This window comes from Rutilus rutilus (assembly GCF_951802725.1).
Source record: "Rutilus rutilus genome assembly, chromosome: 1".
NCBI classification, from domain to species: Eukaryota; Metazoa; Chordata; class Actinopteri; order Cypriniformes; family Leuciscidae; genus Rutilus; species Rutilus rutilus.
Genome location: NC_140209.1, coordinates 11973304 through 11992664, shown reverse-complemented (window position 1 = coordinate 11992664; position 19361 = coordinate 11973304). Strand labels below are relative to the sequence as shown.

The 19361-nt window shown below is 43.9% G+C and overlaps 1 protein-coding gene across 1 annotated transcript; it reads left to right on the top strand.

Moving 5' to 3' along the window:
* The first annotated feature begins 1379 nt into the window (after positions 1 to 1379).
* Positions 1380 to 12439, top strand: LOC311286317 (uncharacterized protein). Its single transcript, XM_084402466.1, has 3 exons — positions 1380 to 1412; positions 3922 to 4021; positions 7780 to 12439. Exons 2-3 carry the CDS (start codon positions 3964 to 3966, stop codon positions 9537 to 9539), a joined length of 1818 nt encoding a protein of 605 aa, XP_084258592.1. The 5' UTR covers positions 1380 to 1412; positions 3922 to 3963; the 3' UTR covers positions 9540 to 12439.
* The last annotated feature ends 6922 nt before the right edge of the window (positions 12440 to 19361 follow it).

The window sequence follows — 19361 nt, the reverse complement described above, 5'->3', positions numbered from 1 at the left end:
GCTCATTCAACTGCTGCGCATCCCTCAAAACACCTGAAATACCGGTAAGTGAAACCCATGTGCTTACAAGTTTCTTTAAATGGTTTTGGACAGCTTTGCTGAGTCCCAATTCGCATACTATCCGTCCTAAATAGTATGCGAAACAAGAATTAGTACGTCCCAAATCGTAGTATGTTGAAAAGAGTATTCCAAAGATACCCGGATGGTCTACTATTTCCGGTTAGAATTCGAAGTGCAGATCAATGCACACTCTAACGGCTAATATTGCCCACAACCCATTGCGTGCGGGAGGGAGAAGCTTTGTGGTGATGGTGGTATCTATGGTGATGTAAACATGGCAGCCGGATGCAGCCGCGGAGATTCGCCCTCAGTTTTTAAGTGTAAGAATTCAAATGTTTAACCCTTATTAAAGTTATATTTTATTGTCTCGTAATATTAATGGGGTTATGTTGTGCCAAAAAGTACCGTGTTTATCTTGTAGGGTCCGATGAAATAAAAAGTAATGTCATGCAAGTGTCTTTTTTTAATGTATTTCTTCTGATGTTTCTGTCTTAGATTTACAAGTTACCTTACTATAAACCCTTATGAAAATAAACACATTTTACTACACTAACCATAGTTTAACCACACTGACTTATTTGTAGTAATACTGTGGCTGTACAAATATTAACTTTATCAATCCAACCAAAGAAACATGGTTACTACACTTTTACTATAGTAAAAGCATGGTTCATTTTCATCGGGGTATTTTTGTATTATACATAACAAGTATAAAATACGTTAAACAATAGTTATACTATAAACTTTAAATATTTTAGCTTTCGTTACACACATTGCACATGAATGTCAGAACCAGCCGCCTGACAAACGACCTGCGTTTGGTTGATCTACGACGACATCCTGCTTCACTCCTCAATTTGGTAGGACACATTGTAAATGTATTTTGGAAAAAAAGATGGGAATAGTAAATACATTTATATATGACATATAAGAATGAATGAAATGTAAAATGTTTTGTTAACAGTCATCATGGTGTGCGTACCTAAGCAACCACGTTCTCGTACACGTTGCATGACGTCATCGAAGTATGTCCCAGAACGTGCATACTTTTTTGCTACACACTCAAAAGTATGTACTTTTTCCTCACAAAAAAAGTACATACTTTTAGGTCGTAGTATAAGTAGGCGAATTGGGACTCAGCCCTTGTGTTATTTCTGCAGCACCTGTCATTTTACCTGACAGGTGACATCGCTAACGTATTTTCTCACTGAACTGATTCTGATTGGCCAATGCAGTTGCCAGAATGAAACTCCTTTCACCAATGAGACACCTTCGACACGCCCATTATTACTCCGAGCGGCAGCGCGACCCGAACTTGCATTCATTTCAGAGTCAGCGTCGAGTCTTCTGAGGTGAGGAGAAGCAGTTCACGGTATTTCTCATATTTACACATACATCACACACACTTTATACAGTTTGATTAATAATACATGAACATTTAGTGCAGCAGCAGCAACAGCGAGCATGAGGAGAATATGTTGAGTTCATTCAGACCTGAGCGATTTTGTGTTCGTTTGTGTGATTGACTCGATGTTTGTGTGAGAACTGTTACTGAATGTCAAGTCAAGAGTTAAAGTTTGAGATCTGTGAGGGGAATAATTGCTGCTGCCACTTTATTTCTACCCTTTTTTATCTTTGACACATCACATTTGTTAGTTAAGTTACATTATTAAAATATATTGAAGCAGATTAACATTCAGCCTATAATAAGCCACGTGAGACATTTTAAATCTATACATATTAATATAGAGAAATATAGAGTTGCGTTTTATGCTAAACAATATTACTTTGTGGTGCTCTGTATTTTCGAAAGTTTTTAATGATAAACATATTTAATGATCTAATTACTTTAATGCAATGAATATGGTTATTAGAAAATAGAACAAAATTTAGATTCATATGGACGTATTATTGAGTTGTTTCTTGAGTGTCATTAATGATTTTGTATTATTGATGTTTTACGTCATATTGTGAGAAATAACAGTATTATCTTTCAATAGAGCAGTTTTACAGGCTTTTATCATGTATCCTGACTCAAATAATGTGTTTCTAACAGCAAACACTCAGAATAAAGTGAGATGATCTGCTGATGATCCTGAATGGCTTGTTGAATGAGTGTTGATAGTCTGAGGCTCATCAATATTAACAGATCTGCTGAAAACACTCTTTACACTTAAAGCTCATTTCACTGGTGTCAACAGACTGAGGTATTTGTTGGTGCTTTCAACTGTTTTTTTTGTGTGTTTTTTTTTCCAATAGGGATGTGCAAGAGTCGCTATTAGTTGAAGGGTTAGGGTTAACAATAGTCATTTACACAGAAAAAAAATGCACAGGATTTTATTGTTCAAATTACTGTCGTTTTAATGTTACAGCTGTTTCACACATACTCCGTTTGCTGTGCTTTTTTTTTTCCATACCCATGTTAACAGGTCAGAGCTTTCACGCTACACACAGGATGTGGTCCGGCAAAGCGTTCCAGGTGCATTTTTTCTGTACCGAGTCTATTTTTGCTGTGCTGCACACGCTGAATTAAAGTGACAGTGTATGGTTCGTAGTCAAAATGAACACCGATTGTTCAGAGTTTCATTGTTCATTGTTCAGAGACATAGAGTTTATTAAAGAGGACCAGTGTTGGGAGTAACGCGTTACAAAAGTAATAGGCTACAGCAGTACAAAAGTAATACTGCAAAAAGTAATATGTTACTGTAACGCGGTAGTGTAAGGCAATACTAATCAGTTTTCAGTAATATTTTACTCGGTACATGTTCAGTAACGTTTGCATTACAAGACACTTTAAAAAAGAAAAACAGCAAGACCGCGAGACTTTAATGGAAAATGCAAGTAAGTTATTACCTGTACGTGGTCAGTTAATAGCCGCGTGTGGTGTCCAAGTTTATAAATAAAGACTAAATGACAGCTTCCGATATATTTGTATAGCGATTTATTTCATTCATCTCCCTCTTGCTGGTGTACCTTTGTATTGTGTGACATAGCCTAGTCTAGTGAAGGTGGTTTAGTCTAGTCTAGTCTAGTCTAGTGTTTAGGGCGGGTTTTACAGGAGTGCCGTGAGACATGATTTCGGTCTCTGTGCTCGCGCTGGCCAGTGGAAAAGCGGCTAATGGGTGAAAATGGCAGAAGAAGACTGACAATTAAATTAATAAAATAAATTAAATTAAATTGGATTGATGTCACTTCCTTATGGAGTCCCATTCATATTATCAAACGGCGCTGACATTTCTTCCCGTTCTTACCTGGAATGTACTTTCAAATAGGAAATCTGATATCCATTTATACAATTTCCCCCTATTCCAAGTTTTAGTTTAATTAAAAGTTCTTCCCTCCATTAAGTGTCATAAGCTTTTTTTAATATCAAAGAAAACTGCAATGGTATTCTCTCATTATAAGTGCTTTTTTTTTTTGCATCATTGTCAAATAATATCAGAGCATCCATTGTACATCTTGTCATGGCATTAGAGTTTACAAACATTTCTGTTGTGTCTAATATTATCACTTTACCTCTACCATCCTTTTAACAGATTTGGATCGTTAGTGATTCTGTCTGCCATCCTTTCTTGCATTGTCTTGAGCCCTCACTTTGCCAATTATATGCTATATTGTTAGAAGCCTGGATAGCCCACAGTCATTATGCTACATCATATCGCCTTCTACTGGATGTAAAATGCTCTGTAGTACATTTAGTCATTTTAGAATGTAAAGTTCTACTTCTGTAGTTATTTTGGTGAAAGTCACTCAAAAGTAATACAGGAGTAATGTAACGCACTACAATTCTGAGACAGTAATATTGTAAGGTAAAGAATTACTTTTAAATAACAGTAACAAGTAATCTATAATGTCTTACAGTTTGGAAGTGACTTGCACAACACTGAAGAGGACAGTGAGAACATGAGTGATCCAGAACCCTGCAGAATGAAACACACTGAAGATCCTGAAGAACAAAGAGGTTGGTGTTTATTCTTCATTCATTCATGATGCTGAAGAACATTCATGTTAGAAACATTCAAGCACTTCATCACTTTTAGATATGCAGTTAAACTATAAAATAGGTACAGATTTTCAACAAATGGTCAGTACTTGGTCTCTCCATTCCGTTCAATATGGATCAATAATTTAGATGACATCACTCTGCACCTCATCAGATTTTCTGTCCAATCAAATGCTCTCTAGATTCTGAAGCCCCGCCCCCTTCATTATAAACAGCTGTGGAAGCTGCAGCTGAAATCACAAACTCAAAGTTACTTGTTCACACATTTACTATTTTCTACTTGATGAATGGAACATAGTGCACTACTGTTGGGCGATATGCTCCATTTTCATATAATCCTATTGTCAGCCTGTGAGATCGGCGATACACGATATTATCGTGAGGGGGGCGGGGCTTACTTATTTCATTGATTATTAACTTGCTTATTTACTCATTAATTTGCTTGTTTTGTTACTTCATTTTATATATGATAATCTTTTTCTATTTTGCTAGCAAAGGTGGAGTGTTTATTAATAGGCTAAATCAGGTTATTTCCTGGTATATCCTAATAATTTTTTAATCTGACTGAGATTTTGACGGGGCTTCAGCCCCAAATGTTTTGACTGAGTGTAGCATAAGAAACCGGACAATAGCCTATGTAAACCCCCGAAATCATGAGTTGCCTTATTTCATTGTGCTATGGCTTTGCTGCTGTCTCTGACTGATGATTGTTGAAATCTGTCTCTCACACAGAGACGCACCACATGAGTGATTTCAGCCTATCCTAGAATATCTCCAGGATTTGCGCAACAGCAAACAATCTCACAGCAATTAAAATAAATAAATAAATAACACAGTCAGCATTTACATATATTTCCAGATGAGAAATCTGAACATTGGATAAAGCCAGATTCAAAATTCTTGTTTCATTTTGTTGACATATTAGAGTCAAATGTTTTTACAGAGAGGATTTTGGATACCTCTTTTTATCACTCCATTAATCAGAAAAGACTGTCAACAGCCAAAAAAAAATCTACTTTCGCCCCGTTTTTAGGTATAAAATGTTGTATAAATCAGAATCTGAACGATATATGATCAAACCCCTCTGTAAAAACCTTAAGAATATAGATAGGAATACAACTGGAAAGTTTGGTTTATCCCCTTCCCCATCACCCCCAATTTTGGCAAGTGCTGCATACATGAAATGCCCAAAATAAAAAGGTTACTGCTCATAAGTAATTCTGAATAGAAACATAACACATACATTTAGAAAGCCAACACTTGAGAGTTTATAGTTAAAGACTCAAAATTAACCAGACTGTTATTAATATTGAGATATATAAGCTCAAACATATTTTGAACTAAAATAATCTGAGATCACCAGTGATCCCTGACAGGTAAGGGGATTTATGTAAGTGCTGCTGAAGTGGAGATTTCTGGCTCAGAGTATGAGAAAAAAAACCATTTTGAGAAAACGGCTTTTAAAGATTTGTATTGTAAAAATTCATACTTTTTTAGTGGAAACAACTATTTACAGACAAAATATCTTATCAAATCATTAGCAATCAACAATACAAACCACATCAAAGCATTTATGGCCTTCAACTGAACAGAACCCCAGTGAAAAACAGTCAAAAACACACTCTGGAAATGTCAGAGCACGTCACGTGATGCATCTGAACGAATCACGTTGTCAGAAATTGACATCAGCCAATGAGATTTCGCTTTTAGAGTTAAATGCCCCATTGTACTTTCATGATTGGTTTGCCGATAAAAAGGTAATTACCATATTTGGATCCGACAGCATTGTACAGGAGAGAGAGCTTTCCAACGGTATATGTGATGACAGGGAGCAGACAGAGATCGCGGAGCAGCATATTGATTTAGAACGCCAACTTTTGTTGAATTTAGGAGAAATCTACAGACGCAAATAGTCAAAGTGTAGTAAAATAAAGACCTAAATGTGTATTTCGGACTTTTTTTCACCACAAGTCTGAAAGAAGAAGTCCAAAATCTCAAAATTGACCAAAAAAAAAACAAAAAAAAAAACTGTTTTTGCCTGCCTTGTCTCCCCTTAAGTATTGAAATAACCAAAAGGGAGATAAAAGCTGCGTCAAAACTCTGTGTCGGGGCTTTTGTATTCTTTTGTAGGCTACATAAATGTTACACATTTTGGCGTAGTCCTACTCATTTTTCATTATTAATATTCTAACATTTTAGCAATATTGCAAAGTCATCAAAACTGACTCGTAAAAAAATATTTTGTGATCAAAAATGTGCAAAATACATCTAGCCAAAACAATCGTTCATGACATTCTTTTAAGCAACCCAATTTGTCTATATCTGTAATATTATTTCCTTTGTATAATGAGCTTGTCTTTGTTTTAAATTATATTGTATTTTTATTGTGTGTTAGTCAGCTTGATATACTATATATATATATATATATATATATATATATATATATGGTCCTCGAAAACACCTTAAAATGCACACATGTAGGTCAGAGAAATCCAAATGTTCATTAACGGCCCATTCTCTCAGAGACGATGATGGATATAACTGTATAGCAACTATCTTCATTTACTGGCTTAATATTTCTCTGGTGGACCTCCATTAATGACAGTGAAAAAATGTGAAGAATATTTCTTGTTAAACAAGTGTTTGAGGCTGCTTTTGATTTTCACAGATGGCAGAGTTGTGCTGTGTTCGTGAACTAAAGACTGTTATTAGGCCTATATCATTTTAATTATATTATTATTAATAATAATATTTTGTAATTGTATTGCTTTTAGTGTTATTAGTTATTATTATATATATATATGTGTGTTTTGTTAATCTGCTATGGAAACAAAATACTGACGAACAACGATGCCATTTTCATCTTGGATTTGTATAAGAATGATGCGTCTGGTAAACGATAAAATATTTATCAGTCAATATAAACAATATATCGATCAGTCCTACTTGGGAATATTGGTGCATTCAAGTCCTCCTGGGAAGTTCGTACTTACGAGGTGGGAAGTCGTGTTTATGACGGCAGGTCAAGTCACGTTCGTCGGAGTAAGATAAGTTCTAGAAAATGAAGAAAAAAGGAATGTGCGTCAGGTGCTTTATTTATTTATGTATTCTCATCGCTTTATAAAATTATGGTTGAACCACTGTAGTCACATGGACTATTTTAACGATGTTTTTCCTACCTTTCTGGGCCTTCAATGTGTTAATTAAATGGCTGTCAATTTAGCCCCCCCTGAGCCATCGGATTTCATTAAAAATATGTCACGATCTTTATGAGATGACTTGCACCATGATTTTTCTTCTTATGTATAATCCAGCAAACCCTTCTGTTACTAGGTTAAAGCAAATCTGGATTCCTTGATTATTTCAACTTGCTACTCAAAGTCATGAGATTATTTATTTAGACATCTGTCTAGTTTCCCGTTCGTCGTATCAGACATAATTCAGAAACACTTTGGGCTGTGTTAGAGACATTTCGTTTTTCGAAAGCATTCTTGTTAATTCTGCAAGAAAAAGAAATGTTAGTTGTGATTAGTTCAGAAATTCCAGAACAAGATCAATGTACCTCATTCATGAAAGATACTTATGATTAAACTGATTCTAGTATTTTATAGCAGTTGTCTATTACATCAGAACTCACTTTTATATCCTTTCACTTCATATTTCTCTCTTTTAATTTTGATTTACTGAAAATGAAAATCTTTTTTCTTTCATGGTAGATCTGAGTGAAGAGAGTGAGGAGAGTGAAGAACTGAGTGAAGTGAAGGAGGAGAGTGAAGAACTGAGTGAAGTGGAGGAGGAGAGTGAAGAACTGAGTGAAGTGGAGGAGGAGAGTGAAGAACTGAGTGAAGTGGAGGAGGAACATCATGTCAAACCTGGAGAAAAACCTTTGAGTCGCTCAAAGACTAAAAAGACATTTTCAAAGAAAAGAAAAGACAAGAAATCTTTCACCTGCACTCAGTGTGGAAAGAGTTTATCAAGCAAACAAAGTCTTTATTATCACCTGAGACTTCATACTGGAGAGAGACTGTTCACATGTCATCAGTGTGGAAAGAGATTTATAAAACCTGATCAACTTAAAAGACACATGAAAATCCACACCGGAGAGAAGCCGTACACATGTGATAAATGTGGGAAGGGTTTCACAGAATCAGCATACCTTAAATTACACATGAGGATCCACACCGGAGAGAAGCCGTTCATGTGTGATCAGTGTGAAAAGAGATTCAGACACAAAAGTCATCTTGATGTTCACATGAGCACCCACACCGGAGAGAAGCCGCACGAATGTGATCAATGTGGGACAAGATTCACACAAACAGCACATCTTAAGAAACACATGAGAATCCATACTGGAGAGAAGCCGTACCCATGTGATCAGTGTGGGAAGAGTTTTTCATGCAAACAAAGTCTTGATGCCCACATGAGAGTTCATACTGGAGAGAAGCCGTTCACCTGCGATCAGTGCGGGAAGAGTTTCACTCACAAACAAAATCTTAATGTTCACATGATCACCCACACCGGAGAGAAGCCGCATGAATGTGATCAATGTGGGACAAGCTTCACACAAAAAGGAACACTTAAGGAACACATGAGGATCCACACTGGAGAGAAGCCGTACCCATGTGATCAGTGTGGGAAGAGTTTTTCATGCAAACAAGGTCTTGTTATTCACATGAGAATTCATACCGGACACAAGCCATTCACCTGCGATCAGTGCGGGAAGAGTTTCTCACAAAAACCTCACCTTAAAGGACACATGAGGATCCACACTGGAGAGAAGCCATACACATGTGATAAATGTGGGAAGAGATTCACGGGTTTGGGACACTTTAAGAGTCACATGAGAATCCACACTGGAGAGAAGCCGTTTATGTGTGATCAGTGTGAAAAGAGATTCTCAAGCAAACAACATCTTGATTATCACCTGAGAGTTCATACCGGAGAGAAGCCGTTCACATGTGATCAGTGCGGGAAGAGCTTCATGAAATCTGATCAACTTCAAAGACACATGCAAATCCACACTAGAGAAAAACTTTACAGTTGTTTACACTGTGAAAAGAGATTCAGTCTGTTAGGAAATCTGAAAACACATGAGAAGATCCACACTGGAGAAAAACCTTACAAGTGTTCACACTGTGACAAGAGATTCAGTCTGTCAGCAAACCTGAAAACACATGAGAGAATTCACACTGGAGAAAAACCTTACAAGTGTTCACACTGTGACAAGAGATTCAGTCTGTCAAAAAACCTGAAAAGACATGAGAGGATCCACACTGGAGAAAAACCTTGCAAGTGTTCACACTGTGACATAAGATTCAGTCATGAAACAAGTCTGAAAAGACATGAGATGATCCACACTGGAAAGAAGCCGCACACGTGTGATCAGTGTGGAAAGAGTTTTGCTATTAAACGCTACAAGAAGAAACACATGAAGATCCATACAGTAGAGAAACCACTCAATGGAGAAACCAATTAGTTAAAAATGTGTAAAAAAAAAATTTTTTTAAAGGAAAACGCAGACGAAATTGCAGTATCCAGTCATAAAAATGGTTATGCATAATGCCACGGAATCTGTCAAAATGTTTTGATGAATAAATCAAAAGCAGGTCAGTAGACTTAAATCAGATCACGATATGGAGTCGTCTGTGAATATTAAACTGCAAAAGACTGTTTTACTGGTTCATGTGAATGAATGTTTAATTTACCACACACATGTAAGAATTGAGAAATTAGAAAATCCTGGACCGTCTGGTTAAGGAGCGACCAGACCCTGAGAAGAAAGGATCTTGCTGGAAATTACCATTTGAGAAAAAAACTCTCACCTCAGAATACATCTCTCCCTCATCCCCCACTCATTCTCCCTGATGCGAAGATCACCAAAAACTCACCCAAGAATCTAAATGGTTTAATTTGAATGATTATCATTGAGTATTATTCATGTTTAGTATCATTTGAAATGTCTCAGTGCGACTGGTACAAATGTCTCATTTCCAAATAAATAAAACAAAAGGTAATAAGGTTTTTAAGAGTTTAGAGATAACTGGCACACGAAGGAAAGTGGAATGCAGCAAAGGGCTCTTGGCCTTTTTGTAACTCAAGCTGGCCCATGATGCTAAGAGTAACTCTTTCTTAAGAGTTAATGTCGGGTTCGCATCTCTTCTCTTTATTCCAGAGCATTTGATGTTTTGTATCGATTATCTTTGAATTGATTATGAAATTGACATGATACATTTACCTGTTACATTTGATTATTCTACCTGACTTTGACATTATTTGCATTAAAGAGTTAAAAGAAATAGTCAAACATTCGCTCACATTTTAATGATGCACAGATATCATTGAACCGGGGGCGGTTCTTTTTTGTGGAGGAGGATGGTTCTCTTCGACCGTGTATTAATTACCGAGGGGTTGAACAATATCACCGTAAAGAATACTTACCCTTTGCCATTGATGTCTTCAGCTTTCGAGCGGTTGAAGGGAGCATCTGTCTTCACAAAGTTAGATTTACGCAATGCTTATCATTTGGTTCGCATAAGGAAGGGGGCTGAATGGAAAACCGCGTTTAACACCCTCAGGGGCCATTTTGAATATTTGGTCATGCCCTTCGGGCTGTCCAACTCCCCAGCGGTTTTTCAGGCACTCATCAATGATGTGCTGAGAGATATAGGAACACGTTCAGCATGTCAGACGAGTGATTCAGAGGTCGCTGGAGAATGGGCTTTTTGTCAAGGCGGAGAAATGCACTTTTCATGCACAGTCTGTTCCTTTCCTAGGTTACATCATCTCATCTGAGGGAGTACGCATGGATCCTGACATGGTTAAGGCTGTGGTAGATTGACCAAGTCCAGATTCCCGTAAGGCCCTACAGAGGTTTCTGGGGTTCGCCAATTTCTAATAATAATGCCTCCGCCCGGTTGCCCACGGAGTCGGTTGTTCGTGCCGGAGGGATCACGGTCCGACGTCATTCGATGGGGTCATTGTTCCAACATGGTGTGTCATCCAGGAGTAAACCGCACCAGTTTTTTGGTAAGGCAACGATTCTGGTGGCCATTAATGACTCGGACATTCGCAGTTTTGTCTTCCAATCGACCCCCAGATTGGTTACTCCAACCGCTGTTTGTCCCTTCGAGTCCCTGGTCCCACATAGCGCTAGATTTTATTACCGCCCTCCCAAGGCAAGACGGTCATTTTGACCGTAGTGGACCGGTTCTCGAAGACAGCTAATTTTATTCCCTTGCCTAAATTACAGTCTGCCAAGGAGACAGTGGTGACTGTCGTAGATCACGTCTTTCGCTTACATGGCCTCCCAATGGAGGTGGTTTCCGACAGTGGGCCTCAATTTGTGTCTAAATTTTGGCAAGAGTTTTGTAAGTTACTGAGAGCGAGTGTCAGTCTGTCTTTGGGGTTTCATCCCCAAAGCAATGGCCAAACCGAGAGAGCCAACCAGGACTTGGAGAGAGTGTTGCGATGTTTGGTATCCAAGAATCCTCCCTCCTGGAGGTTACCAGCCAGGTTACCAGCCACCAATTTTCCCAAGTCTGGAATCCGAAGTCGCGGTCCCCTCCCCCCACGCCTTCGTCCAGAGGTGTTGCCGCACATGGAACCCGTGACACTCTTCTCCAGGTGGGGGCGCGCACCAAGGCTAAGGCCAATCGCCAACAGTCAAAGCCTCCCGTGTACGTCGCAGGTCAAAAGGTGTGGCCTTCAACCAAGAACATTCTGCTCTGTTTCTAACAAGTTAGCTCCCAAACTCATTGGCTCATTCACTGTCACACAAGTTAGTCCGGTGGCACACTTCCTCCTGCGTACAGGAGAATTCATCCCGTCTTTCATGTTTTTAGAAGAAGTTGGAGAAAAGTTGGGTACCTGCAAGAGACACTCTGGATCACTCTCTTATTGATGATTACAATCGACAGGTAAGTTTGTGAGGAGGCGCTCCTAGGGGGAGGAATACTGTCACGATTCATGAATTCACTGCCTCTCTCTCATCCTGTGTGTTTGTGTGTGGCCGCTGATTACCATTAATTATCATCGGTACCAACTGTTATCTAACAGGCGTGCCTTTAAATGTTCATTGCCTGCTGTCTTATGTTGTCAAATCGTTTTTTTAAGTCCCTGGTGTCGTGTCCTGTTTTCTGACCTCTAAAGCTACCTGTTTCCTGGATTTGGATTCTAATTCCTGAGTTTTCTGGACTGCTGTTGTGGATTTATTCCTTCTAGAAGTTCTGTGTTTCGCGCCTGGGTATCGTTGGATTCTGCCCATGTCTACACCTTCTGATCGGGTTGCCTACTCAACGTCCCTGCGTCACCCAGATTGACTGTGGTCTTCACCTTTTGTATGGACTTGTTCTCACTTTTGATCAATAAACATTAATTTCTCGCTATTGCATCTGCAGCTTATTTTCTCCTCACAGCAGCACTTAGTTTGAAAAAAGTTCAATTTAATTTTTTTAATCAAATTAATGTTTTATGCCTTCAGAAAAACGGACCAAAATGCAACAGAAATTAGAGAGTTTCGAGATGCTTTGCCTACTTTCCCAGGGTCTCCATCCAAATTACTTCCTGTTCCTCAACAAGGTGTGAACTCCCCCAGTATGTGATCCCAGTTAATGCAAACTCCAGTTGTTATTTCATGCCAATGTGTGTCTTGGTCTGATTACTTAAAGGGTCTTGAAACCCTAAACGCATTATTTGAGATGTTAACAGATACAGTGCAGAGCATACATAAGTACACCCCCCGCAGGTCTGCTTGATCAGTTACCAAAGAAGCATGTCAAAATTAGTCAGGAAAATAAGGTTTTCTTCTCAAAGTGATCAAATGTGGTATTGCAAAAATTAGTACACCCTCCTGAAAGTTACTAAAAAATATATATATATATATATATATATATATATATTTTTTTTTTTTATTTTTTTTTAAGGCAGCTTTTGATCAACAGGTAAGTAAGTATGTTGAACCAACATATTTAAAGAGAAAGAGAGAGGTATCGGTGAGCTTATGGTGAATTTGATAAACAATTCCACACACTCCCCACCTGCCGCCCTCCCGACTGGACTCCTGTTTATCATTCCCCACTATACACCATCCAAAGGAATTTATTGACTTTTGCGGCATTGTGTGTTTTTGAAGTTTAAATATTTGAAAATGATCCAAAAATTCTAAAATGATGTGCTTTAATTTTTTTAAATATGAAGCAATGTATTTGTTAACAGTGGTGTGGTTTACATTTGGGATATTTTTATTAAAGAAAGTTTTTTTTTTTTTCACATATGTTTGAAGAATGTTTTTCCTTCACAATCACATACATTAAAGACATAAAAAAAAATGTTTACCGATAAAAGACAAAGGCTTGGCATTCCTACCTTTAAGATGTTACCGAAGAAATGTAAATACAGGTTAGAAAGTTTTTCCTTCACATACAGCATTTAAAAGCTTTAAAAATGACTTTAATCATTAAATGATTTTCACGTATGATTTTTAAAGATCCCAGAAAAAAAAGAAAAAAAGTGTCAAACACGCACATAAGCATCAAACACAACAAACAACAACGGTTTAAAAATACGTCAAATGAATAGTTTAAGCAAAACTTTTTTTAACTACAATTTGCTGCTAAAGTTTTTTCTTTTTTTGGCAAAAAAAAATAAAAATCTTTAACGCTATTGCGTACTATAATGGTCACTTAGAGCATTTACGGTAATTCAAGGTACAACGAGAACGTCTCGGTTACGGATGTAACCCTCGTTCCCTGAGTGGGAACGGAGACGTTACGTCGGATGACGACGATTGGGGTTTCGCTTAGAAGCCTATCACCTTCGAGTATATAAAACGAGCCAATGGCAATGAAATGCCATGGGTCTGCGGAATTTGCATAGCGTAACTCCGCCCGCCGCAGGGGGTATATAAGGAAGTACGCTGCACAATGCAGACATGCCTTCGCTGAGGAGCCGAGACTGGCCCCAGGCGTTTTTCAGCGGTACAGCGGAAGTGGCAGGAAGACGTAACGTCTCCGTTCCCACTCAGGGAACGAGGGTTACATCCGTAACCGAGACGTTCCCTTTCGTGGTCACTCCGAGTTACGTCGGATGACGACGATTGGGGTTCCAGTCTAATCACGCCACCTCGGCTGTCTTCCAGTGCCCTGCGTAAGTCTGAGCTCCCTGTTGTGAGACTAGCACGAACGAAGGAGTCCTACTTAACACAGGGATACCAAGGTACACTGGGAAGCATATCTCCAGAGAGAAATATGCAATCATGCCCAGCCATTGATGGGGGGGACTTAGAATACACATATGACCCAGAGGGATGCATATGGAGAATCACTGGGGTGTCCAGCCGCAGGTGGAATTTTAAACCCCAGGGGTGGCAAGGTGGCTTGCCAAGGGAAAGACACACGCTCACAAGGAGACTTATAGTGGAATACACATGTGGGGGTCGCCCAGAGGGGGGACCATGCACATGGAGGCACCTAGTCAAGCGCAAAAGCTGCGTTATGGCAGATTGGCATAACTCAGGCGTTGACGTCACCAGTGCTGGAGGAAACTCAGAGCTTATCAGACTCACCTGAGAAGAAAATCGCACGTATCCCGTCCGTGGAGAGGAATGGCGAGCAAGCGAAGACACCTGAGCAGAATCTAGCACCGGCTGGTTGAAGCGAGTACATGAGAAGAAACTGGCTCTACGCGGAGATTATAGAATCTCGCGAATGTGTTGGGTGTCGCCCAGCCTGCAGCTCTACAAATGTCTGTTAGCGAGGCGCCATGCGCTAGAGCCCAAGAGGAAGCGACACTACGTGTGGAGTGGGCTTTCACACCAAGGGGGCACGGACGACCTTGCTGCTGGTATGCCAAAGCAATGGTATCCACTATCCAGTGAGATAACCTTTGCTTTGAGAGAGCCTTTCCCTTCAGCTTCCCACCATGACAGACAAAGAGCTGGTCTGAGGTCCTGAAACACCGCGTTCTGTCTACGTAAGCACGGAGGGCGCGTACTGGACAGAGCAGTGCCAAGGCTGGGTCTGCCTCCTCCAAGGGCAGCGCTTGCAGGTTCACTACCTGGTCTCGAAAGGGTGTGGTAGGAACCTTGGGCACATATCCAAGCCGGGGTCTCAGGATCACGTGAGAGTCAGCCGGCCCGAATTCCAGGCACGCTTCGTCAACCGAAAATGCCTGCAGGTCCCCTACCCTCTTGATGGAGGCCAATGCAACCAGGAGCGCTGTCTTCATTGACAGGAACTTAAGCTCCACTGATTGCAAAGGCTCAAAGGGAGCACTCTGCAGGGCAGTTAGAACCACTGAGAGGTCCCAAGAGGGAATGAGGGGAGGACGAGGAGGATTTAGTCTCCTCGCTCCCCTCAGGAACCTGACGATCAGGTCGTGCTTTCCCAGAGACTTACCTTCAACTGCTTCGTGATGTGCGGCAATGGCGGCAACATACACTTTCAGGGTGGAGGGAGACAGCCTTCGCTCCAACCCTTCTTGCAGGAAGGAAAGCATGACACTGATCGGGCATTTCGTGGGTTCTTGATGTTTAGAAGAACACCAGTTGACGAAGAGGTTCCACTTCAACGCATAGGCATGTCTCGTGGACGATGCTCTAGCGGAAGTGATGGTAGCCACCACCGCAGGTGGTAGGGTACTCAAACCTGCCTCGTCCCGTCCAGGAGCCACACGTGGAGGTTCCAAAGATCGGGACGAGGGTGCCATAAGGTGCCCCGTCCCTGAGAAAGGAGGTCCTTCCTCAGAGGAATTGGCCAGGGAGGTGCTGTCGCGAGGAGTACTAGTTCGGAGAACCAGGTCCGGTTGGGCCAATACGGGGCAACCAAAATGACCTGCTCCTCGTCCTCCCTGATCTTGCGCAAGGTCTGCGCAAGAAGGCTCACTGGGGGAAACGCATACTTGCGTAGGCCCCGCGGCCAGCTGTGCGCCAGTGCATCCGTGCCGAGCGTGCCCTCGGTCAGGGAATAAAACAGGTCGCAATGGGACGAGTCGTGGGAGGCAAACAGGTCTACCTGTGCGTCGCCGAACTGATCCCAAATCAGCTGAACCGTCCGGGGATGGAGTCGCCATTCTCCAGCGAGAGGCCGAACTCGAGACAGCTCGTCGGCCGCCTGGTTCAGGTGTCCCGGGATATAAATGGCTCGAAGCGACCTCAGATGCTTCTGACTCCATATGAGGAGGTGGCGAGCGAGTTGCGACATACGGCGGGAGCGTAGACCACCTTGATGGTTGATGTACGCTACTGTTGCGGTATTGTCTGATCGGACTAGTACGTGCTGACCCCTGAGCAGCGCATGGAAGCGGTGCAGGGCGAGACGTACAGCCAGCAACTCGAGGCAATTGACATGCCAAAGGCGCTGGGGTCCTGTCCAGGAGCCCGCGGCAGCATGACCATTGCACATGGCGCCCCAGCCCGTGTTGGAGGCATCTGTTGATACAACAACATGCCGGGAAACTCGTTCTAAGGGCACTCCGGCCCGTAGAAAACTGAGGTTCGCCCACGGGGTGAAGGTCTGACGGCAGGCTGGAGTCACTGGGACTTGGAGCGTGCCGTGTTGCCATGCCCACCTCGGGACTCGATCGCGAAGCCAAAGCTGAAGCGGTCTCATATGAAGCAATCCCAGCGGCGTTACTGCGGCTGCGGATGCCATATGCCCCAGGAGCCTCTGAAAAAGTTTCAGTGGAACCGCACTCTTGCCCTCGAACTGACGAAGACAAGTCAGCAGTGACTGCGCGCGCTCGCTCGTAAGCTGCGCGCACATGGCGACCGAGTCGATCTCCATACCGAGAAAAGAGATCCTCTGCACGGGGCAGAGTTTGCTCTTCTCCCAGTTGACCCGAAGGCCCAGACGGACTAGGTGCCGGAGCACTAGGTCCCTGTGTTCGCAAACCTGGTCTCGAGAGTGAGCTAGGATCAGCCAGTCGTCGAGATAGTTCAGGATGCGAACCCCGTGTTCCCGGAGGGGAACAAGGGCTGCCTCGACGACCTTCGTAAAGACGCGAGGGGACAGGGCTAGCCCGAAAGGGAGAACCGCGTACTGGTATGCCTGCCCCTCGAAAGCAAACCGTAGAAACGGTCTGTGTCGAGGTAAAATGGAGACATGGAAGTAGGCGTCCTTCAGGTCGATCGCTGCAAACCAATCCTGCGGCCGCACACACTGGAGGATGTGTTTGGCCGTGAGCATCTTGAATGGCAGCCTGTGAAGGGAGCGGTTCAAGACGCGCAGGTCGAGGATTGGCCGTAACCCACCGGACTTCTTGGGTACAATGAAGTAAGGGCTGTAGAAGCCGGACTTCATTTCGGCTGGAGGGACAATCTCGATCGCACCCTTCGCCAGCAGGGTGGCGACCTCCGCTCTCATGACAGGGGCATTGCCACCGACCATAGTGAAGCGGACTCCCCTGAAGCGGGGAGGAGATCTCGCGAACTGAATCGCGTAGCCGAGCCTGATGGTTCTCGCGACCCAGCGGGACAGTCTGGGAAGCTCTAGCCAGGCCTCCAGAAAGTGCACCAGCGGGGTCATACGAACCACAGACGTACCGTCGGTGGGGCAGCGAGGCGGAATGACCGGCACCGGCGAGGGTGGCATAGCGGCCCTGTGCGGGGGCACGGTCATTAACCGCGTCCTGCCAGAGGAGGCCAGGGGAGGGCGCGCGTCCCACGGGGGCGTGCTCTGGCAGGGGTCTGGCGACAGAGGGGGATGAGAGGAGCGTGGCCCGTGGGCGGCGCGTGCTGTCATCCCACACCTCTGGGACAGAGGAGGGCGGCAGTGGCGGGACCCGAGGGTGGCGCGCACTGCGGCCCTCGGACTCTGTCGGCTCAGGATTGGGGAATTCAATTCTGTCTTCAACCACATCAAAGTACTGCTCGTCGTTGGACGAGCAGCGGGGAGTGGAGAACAAAAGATTCTCCCCCGGCCCTCCACCGGGGGAAGGAGTGGCCCTGCTACCAGCTCCTGGGACAGAATTGAAGCCAACCCTGAGCAGCCCGTCTCAGGAGCGCCGCTCGGCCTGGCGTTTAGCGGGCGGCGGGGCTGGAGAGGGCTGTGGCGCCTGCCTGCGGCTCCCTGCACAACGCGGCCCGGGTGAAGGTTGCTGCTGGGGCCGTGCGGGAGGGGCGGCCGCGGGAGGGCGCCCTCGGCGGCGAGCAGGCTGAGGATTCTGTGCCGACGGCTGAGCAGCAGAGCGTCGGGGCAGAATGTGCTTGATAGCCTCAGTCTGCTTCTGGGCGGTCGAGAACTGTTGGGCAAAATCCTCGACCGCACCGCCGAAAAGGCCGGCCTGGGATATGGGAGCATCCAGCAGACGAGTCCGCTCGGGCTCACACATATCAGCCAGGTTCAGCCAGAGATGTCTCTCCTGGACCACAGCTGTGGACATCACCAAACCCAGGGAGCGCGCGGTCACCTTCGTCGCTCGGAGAGCGAGGTCGGTGGCGGCGCGCAGCTCATCAACGAGCCCTGGGTCTGTCCTGCCCTCGTGCATGTCACGAAGCATCTGGGCCTGGTAGACCTGCAGAATGGCCATGGCATGCAAAGAGGCAGCTGCCTGTCCCGCCGCACTGTAAGACTTCGCCACGAGAGTGGACGAGAATCCACAGGCTTTGGACGGGTGCTTAGGATCACCACGTGATGAAGCGCCTGCCGGACACAGCTGCATCGCGACAGAACGTTCAACCGTGGGAATCCCAGTGTACCCACAAGCATCAGCTCTATCGAGGGGAGGAAAGGCGGAGAAAGCCGACGAACGATCGCGGGAAGACATGGGAGCCTTCCAGGACCGCGTGACTTCCTCATGCACTTCCGGGAAGAATGGTATTGGGGTTGGGCGGCGACGAATGTCAGCGGCCGCTCCCAAAAACCAATCATCCAGCCGCGAGCGCACTGGATCGGGCGGCGGGGACCACTCGAGCCCAATGGCCGCGGCTGCCCGGGAAAGCATGGCAGTCAGCTCGGGATCAGACTCGGGCAATGCTGGCACGCCCGAGGGCGGCAACACAGCCGAATCCTCACTTCCCGAGGACTCATGCCCACCCTGTGATGCAGTGATCGACATTGCATCCTCCTGTGGAACGCCAAACGAAACGCGCGGGGCCTCCGTAGAGGGACCGGCGGTTTCGGTTTGCACGCTCGCGGGTACCAATGCTGAAGAGGGGTGTGTGGACCGTGGACGTATCGGCGGTTTGTCCCACACAGATACCCTCAGGTCACCCTGGCCACCAGCCGAAGTACAGCCTCTCGGGGAGACCGTAGATCGGGGTGTGGATGAGGGGACTCTCGCTCTGATGAGCTCATTGAGTCTC